At 34.5% G+C, this 7,738-nt stretch overlaps 2 protein-coding genes across 2 annotated transcripts; both read right to left on the reverse strand.

Moving 5' to 3' along the window:
* Positions 1–356: 356 nt before the first annotated feature.
* Positions 357–1,477, reverse strand: LOC107818393 (uncharacterized). Its single transcript, XM_016644395.2, has 2 exons — positions 1,268–1,477; positions 357–871 (listed from the first exon to the last, which is right to left on the reverse strand). The coding sequence occupies exons 1-2, from the start codon at positions 1,362–1,364 to the stop codon at positions 612–614; spliced, it is 357 nt and encodes a 118-aa protein (XP_016499881.2). The 5' UTR covers positions 1,365–1,477; the 3' UTR covers positions 357–611.
* Positions 1,478–3,807: 2,330 nt separating this feature from the next.
* On the reverse strand, positions 3,808–5,082 carry LOC107818396 (glycine-rich protein-like). Its single transcript, XM_016644400.2, has 2 exons — positions 4,837–5,082; positions 3,808–4,265 (listed from the first exon to the last, which is right to left on the reverse strand). The coding sequence occupies exons 1-2, from the start codon at positions 4,949–4,951 to the stop codon at positions 3,976–3,978; spliced, it is 405 nt and encodes a 134-aa protein (XP_016499886.1). The 5' UTR covers positions 4,952–5,082; the 3' UTR covers positions 3,808–3,975.
* Positions 5,083–7,738: the final 2,656 nt, after the last annotated feature.

The following is a 7,738-nucleotide window of genomic DNA, read 5'->3' on the forward strand; positions in this document are numbered from 1 at the left end:
TGAACTCTTTTATTATGATAGACATATTTTATCTGCTCATGTAATTGAAAAAATTCTGCGTCAGAACAACTATTTTCTGGATTGTTTGACCAATTTCCCAACAGCTTTAAGAAGTTCTATTTGCGAAGAAAATTTTAAAATAGGACGGATTCAATAAGAATATATGAACTTGATTAATACTTTGACGGCTTGAGTTGGCCGGGGTTGTGAACTTGAGATAGTGAAGCAAATTTTAATGACTTATTTTAAATCACAAATATTAAAATATTTTATTTCTTTCTTAAACTCTATATGCAATCAAACAATCTCAATTAAAATGGGACACAAAAAGTATTATAAGTAGATACTTGAGAATATCATGGCAAAGAAAAACCTCTTTTGGCTCTTTAAATAATAATAGTATATAACAATACATACAAAGGAAATATATGACTTCCAATTACATGTAAGGGAAAAAGGAAATCCACTCTTATTCATCCTTTCAACAACAAAAAAAACTATTACTAAACACACATTGTATAAATAGCAAAATTCATCATTCTTCATATATATATATATATATATATATATATATATATATATATATATATATTCTTAATTTAGTATATTAATTAGTTGCGAGGCCAACCTCCAAACCCACCACCAGGAAATCCCCCATATCCTCTTCCTGGATAACCTCCATAGTATCCACCGCCGCTACCACCGGGATATCCACCATAGCCACCACCAGGATATACTCCATATCCTCCTCCACGATATCCACCAAACCTGCCTCCTCCGAATCCTGGAAATCCGCCTCCTCCGAATCCTGGAAATCCGCCTCCTACAAGTTTTGCGTCATTTTCCGCATTTGTCTTCTCGAATACCATTGCTGCACGCACCAACAATAATCACGCATATGCATGTTAGGTCGATAGTTTTTTTTTTGGGTTAACAACCTGTGTTCGGTAATCGTATTTGGGTCGAACTAAATCCAGATTTGCGATAGGAAGTCCCATATTGGGGTAAAAAGCTTCATGACAAAGGCAACTCCAAAGTACTTACCACTTCATCACAACCGTTGTCGGTAGATCGATAGTTACTATGATACTTTATTTGTTCATTTAGATTAGTCTAGTGGTTAAGAACTGAAGTAAATGCAAACTAAACCGAGTCTAGCTAATAGCAGAAAATGATTTTTTTTCGTGAAAAATATTTCTTAGAAAATTACTTTTGTCATACCAAAAACAACTTTATGTGAAAATGTCTTAAAAGGAAAGAAGCTTACCGTTGGAGCTGCCAGCTAACTCCCTAGCTGCAACCTCTGATGTTATTACAAAAATAGCCAAAGAAATGGCTAGAACCATAAATGTCTTTGATCCCATAATTTCTTTTTTTGCTTGAGGAAACTAGTGAAAACTTTCGCCTCTATTTATAGTATAATCATATGAACATTTTGGTGGCAAATATTGAACATTGTATTAATGGAGCACGTACCGGACTAATTATTAATTAAGCTGGCTGCTAATAAATAGATTTTTTACAGTCGACTTTTTTTATAAAGCTAGCACCTATATATAGCGTGCTTAATTTCTCTTAAATTTATTGCAATTCCTTTAAGGGCAATTTATATGATCTGGTTCAGAATTGATCATAACATTCTGTTTGCATTTGCTAGTCTGGTTACAGTTACTGTTAGAAATATTATCTTAATTAAGGTGGTTTTTCTTTCAAACAATAGTTTCAATAAATTAAACGTACCACCAACAGAAAATTATAATTATAATCTTACTCTAAAGAAAATAGAGAAGAAAAAGAACAGGAAATGTGCATGTTGAAAACAATATGAAAGGGTATATATGAGGTACTTTTTAGAGTGAAATGAGAAATTTTCCCTAAAGAAAAATGGAACAGAAAAGAAAAAGAAAATAGAACACAAAACTATATCTAGAAGAACTAAAATTGATCAGATTAGAATAAAAATAAAATGTAAACATAATGATGTTAAAACTGAGTAAATGTAATACACAATTCTTTTAAGCTCCGAGGCACGCCCACTAGATTTGTGGTACTAGCTATATATTTTATTTTTATAATCGTGGTGTTCGGGTTATTTTTGACAAGAGTGGGTTGATTTAGTAGTGAGCACCCTCCACTTCCAACCAAGTAGTTGTGAATTCGAGTCACCCCAAGAGCAAGGTGTGGAGTTCTTGGAGGGAGGGAGCCGAGGGTCTATCGGAAACAACCTCTCTACCCCAGGGTAGGGGTAAGGTCTGCGTACACACTATTCTCCCCAGATCCACTAATGAGATTATACTGTGTTGTTATTATTGTTGTTGTGTTTGGGTTCGATTACGTACACCTTAACTAATTTCACGAGGTACTTCTACTACCAGAAACTTTCTGGTCCTAGCTACATAGATCGTCTTTATTAACTAGCCAGCTAAGCTAATACTACAAAATTTCTAACCAACCCCACTAAATTAAGCCCTCTAAAGATAGCCACCAGCACAAAAGCTCTTTGGAAGCCGCCGAGGGTGAATTATGAGTAAATCTAGCTTATTAGCACAAGTCTATGTTTAGCATATCTATATTTATCCTCTAGTTGCAATGTAGTTAGAGTTCAGTTAGCTTTAAACGTTCTTTAGAAATCTGTTATTTATCTCACACTCTACGTGCCATTGCTATTAACAACAACAACAACATACCCAGTATTATCCCATACTGTGGAGTATGAAAAGGGTAGTGTGTACGCAGACCTTACCCCTATCTTGTGAGGATAGAGATATTATTTTCAATAGACCCTCGGGCCTTTGCTATTAAAGGAAACTTAATTTCTGTCTCCGGATATTGCCACCAAAGCGTCCAGATAATGTTTTAATAAAAAGTAGAAGAATTAATTTAAATAGCCGCCTCTGTGCTTAAATGTAAAATAGCTAACAGATGTATAATATATATAGTTCATGTATAATTCATATAATATATGTATACTGGCTAGAAAAAGTAAACAAAGAATGCGATAGGCTATTTGTGTAAAGATACTACTCGGCTAACTGTGATCATATGATCTCAAGGTTTTCGTTAAGGAGAGAAATGAAGTTGTGGTACTACCTATATTAATCACCTTATTGACTAGCGTAAGCGAAGACAACATTTTCTAACCATATACTATTCGTTTTCTAACCAAATTATAGAGTTGACAAATAAACCTTATTTGTAGTAGTATGCCTAACTCGTGCAAGTGTAAACGGGTTGAATTATGATAATTTTGTTGACTTGATCCAATATTGCGAGTTGGATCCACAATAATCAAATGCTCAAAATTATCTAACTTTGGAATAATTTAAAGTAATAATACATTGATACTCGCATTCTTTTCAAGAAGCAAAATAAAATAAGAGGGGAGATTGGATGATGTTGTGCAAGTTAGATGGGATCTTTATACAAATAGCATGTTGGATTCACTATTTACTTTATCTAGGCGATATATATAGATTATACATTGATATGATTATACGCATATTAGACATGAATTGATATTTATGGCCTCCATTGCACGTAGTCAAATTATATAGGGATGAATCTATATATAGTACTAATGAAAATTTTAGCAAGCATTTAAAGTAATTGTGAAAAAATGATAAAAAAAAAGTTTAAAATTAGAATATATATAGTTTAGTAATTACTAAATATCAATTTTTAAAAGTTGGAGAAAATTATATATAAATAAAATCATGTCAAACATTTTAAATTCAGGATCTCTTGATTGCTCGGATGCTATTATGTAACAATCTATCTGAACGCTTGAAGTATTATAGAGAGTACACATATAATAAGTTAATTAATTATAATTATGTTTCAACAATTACACTCAAATATATAGATGAACAGTACAGGCAAATGAAAAAGATACATTTATTCATACTTCCAACACCAAAACTATTACTAAAAAAACACAATATATAGCCACCATTGAATCTTCATATTCCATAGTAATTAGTTGTGAGGCTTAGCTTCAGTGACCAGGGCTTCACCTTTGTCGTAGCAGCACCTCCTGCAGCCATTGTAATCGCGGCGGCCGCAACAACCATAACGGCAATATTCGCCTCCATAACCTCCACGTCCACGTCCACGTCCACCACCAGGGTACCCACCATACCCGCCTCCAGGGTACCCTCGGTACCCACCTCCGGGGTACCCTCCATAACCGCCTCCAGGGTACCCTCCATATCCTCCTCCTGGATACTTGGCGTCATTTACCTCATTTTTCTTCTCGGATTCCTTTGCTGCAAAAATAGTCATACATATGCATGTTAGGTGGATAGTCACTGTGTTATCAGAGGCGAAATCTAGAATTTAAGTTTGATCGACCTTTTAAGTCATACATATACATATACACTTATGTTTCAAGTCAAAAATATTAGATTTAGTTTAACTCAATAAACTAGGCTCCATCTAACTGTCTGACTTTGATCTTTTGTTTCTTTTTAGATTCGTCTAAAAAAAGATAATCCGGTATACAAGGTATATCACGTTCATGCAGGATCCGGGGAAGGACCGCGCCCCAAGAGGTGTGATGTTGTTAATAATATGAGTATTTCATTGATCAAGTCGTTTAGTTGAACCAATAAAATTCGCCCTAAATCTGCCTTTGATTGAGTTGATTACTATAAACCTTGTATTCTATGTAGAAAAGGTAAAAAGAAAAACTCAAGAGCTTAAACATCAAATTAATTCTTTTCCGAAAAAAAGAAAACTACAATCACTCATAAATTAAAAAAGGGCCATGGTATTTTACATTCCATGGTATTTTACATTTTGATATTATCATCAAGATTTTAAAAGAAGGAGGCTTACAGATTTCCAAAGAATTGGTGGAGCTCTCAGCCAACTCCCTAGCTGCAACATCTGAGGTTATAAACACAAAAATAGCCAAAGCAAAGCTTAGAACTACAAATGCTTTAAATCCCATTTTTTCTTACTTGAAAACTTAATAAGTACTACTTTACTTGTGATAATTTAAAGCCAAGAAAGATGAGAAAACTAATGAATAATTTGCCTCTATTTATAGCATGATCTAAACGCTGAAAAGGCAAAGATTTGAAGATGGTATTAATGGAATATCGGCCTGGTTATTAAGTTGGCAGTGAGATTAGATGGTCCATTCAGAAAGTACAGACGGAGTATTTTTTTTTTCTTTTTGGATAGCTATTCAATGGAATTATGGAAATAACATACATTATATGCTCTTTGTATTTGCTATATATGATTATATGTGGATGTATTTCTGTAAATAAACAGTTATATTTTTTCTTCTTTCTAAGGGGAAAGAGAAACCTGCTATTTACATAAATGTAATCTAGCACGTTGAGTTATATGACGTCTCACATACAACGAAATTAAAAGGAATTCATAAATATCTTGATCTAATTCACATTTATTGTTTTAAGATTTTGGATTGAATACTAGGAGCCCGTTTGGACATAAAATTTGATGGAAGATTATTCCAAAATAATTTCACTTTTTTTTCGAAATCAGCGTTTGTTCATAAAATTTCCAATTTTTAGTTGAAAATGCATTTTTGGAAATTTTCAAAAATTTGAAAAACTACAAAAAAACTGTTTTTCAAAATTTTCACTCAAATCACTCACAAAACTTCAAAAACAACGTAACTGAAATTTATGTCCAAACACAACTCTAAATTTCAAATACCATTTTCACTCGAAAATATTTTTCACCATTATTTCGAATTTTACAATTCTTATATCCAAACGCCTACTAAATCATCATAATCGCTTAGCTTTTAAAGTGCTTATTTTACTTTCAAGTAAAGTGAATTTGATTTTCAGATGAATATAAAAAGACTCGGAAAGCTGGTGTGGATACTACTTTCTCCGTTTCAATTTATGTGAATCTATTTGACTGGGCACGGAGTTTAAGAAAATAGAGAAGACTTTTGAACTTGTGGTGTAAAATGAGGCACATATATTTTGTGTGGCTATAAATCATTACATAAAGGTAAATTGTTTCCAAATAATGAAAGAGGCCATTCTTTTTGGCACGGACTAAAAATGAAATAGGTTCACATAAATTGAAACGGAGGGAGTATGTGTTTATCCGTAAAGCGGTACAGTTAAATTTGTTATGTGATTTGTAGACAAACGAACTGATTTGATCCAGAAATGGTAAATAAACAAAATTAAAAGTAAGACTTAGCGATTAAAATTGAAAAAAATAACAAGTATGGCTCCGAGAGCAGTGTCTCCGAGGACAGAAATGAGAGCAATGTAAAAGAACAAATAAAGTTGTTTAATTGAGCTTGAAAATGAAATATAGCATACGTTTTGCCAAGAATTTCGTGTGTTATAATGGTTGTTGAGCTTACTATTTATAGCTATACCTAGGGAAACAAGATCCTAGGATCAAGCCCCACTTAAATGACAATAAATGAGTCATTGATGAATATGTAACGGCAGACCATAAATGCAAATATTCTCTGCAATGGCTACCCATTTATATTAGAAAATATTCCTCATTGAATACTTTCCGATGACATATATTTGGTCTGCTCCCGTTGACCTTACTCCCTTCGGGGTTTATCCGATGTCAATTGCAGTTGTTGTTCCCGGTATTGATTATTACTTGGTTCGCCTTTTGCTTGTCTTTAGTTCCACGTGTCATGTTGTCATTCAACCATTCATTATGAATCGATTTTACCCTGTACAGATAGTCCCCCAGTTTTCCGATGACACATCTTTGTGGTATCAAGAAGTTGGTGAAGATCTCGTTCTTGGCGAGAAAGTTCCTGAACAGTTTCCGACGCTTGAAAGGACGCACGTCTTCTCGCATTTAATACCCCGAACACGTGTTGCCCTACGATTCATCAATATTTTTCTTAGTTCTCGAGGTAATCATGACCACGATGTTTGCCGTCTATATCTTTACTTTTACTTATCATTTTACCGCTTTAGTTCCAAAGTTTAAGTTTTCATAAACTCCCTTCCTTCTATGCTTTTACTCTGCATTTACGTAGAAGGTTTTCCATCTTTCTCAACGTTCTTAGTAAACAGTTTCACTGATAGCCTACTACCATGACTGCTTTCACTCCCCCTTTTGGAAACTCTGGTCTTTTCTTCAGTGGAGGCCCGAAGAGAAACAAAGACAAAGAAGCTGATGTTGATTCTGAGCCTCCCACTGTAAACACCATCATACCTTAACACTTGAGTACCGTCAATGATTTCCAAGAGAAGCTTTCATCCGCGTCCCCACGGACTTGGGTCGTTAGCAGGTACCCCTCCTCTATTCGCCCTTCCAGTATTCCTGTTGTGAAGGACGATCTGGCTATATGTCATGACCTAAAACCTAACCCGTCATGATGGCGCCTATCGTGATACTAGGCAAGTCGACCTTTCCAAAACACTTTCAAAATTTAATAGAAATGATTTAAGACATTTAAAATAACCGAATTTTTCATAAAAAATAGGGGTAAAACCCAAATAAAGTATAAGTGCGGAAAAATAGCCCGACATCGGGGTGTTACTAAGTCATGAGCATCTAATAACCAATCTCGAAACAGAGTCTACTACAGTCTGTGCCAAATGCCAATATAAGAGAGAAAAGATAATAAGAAAGGAGAAACAAAGACTACGGACGCCAGCAGCTACCTGGTAAGTCTCCGATAATCAGCCCGCGCACGAACTCAGCGACCGCCAGAACCGTACACACCTGGATCTGCACATGAAGTGCTGGGTGTAGCATG

This window comes from Nicotiana tabacum, chromosome 14, assembly GCF_000715075.1.
Source record: "Nicotiana tabacum cultivar K326 chromosome 14, ASM71507v2, whole genome shotgun sequence".
In the NCBI taxonomy this organism is placed as follows: domain Eukaryota; kingdom Viridiplantae; phylum Streptophyta; class Magnoliopsida; order Solanales; family Solanaceae; genus Nicotiana; species Nicotiana tabacum.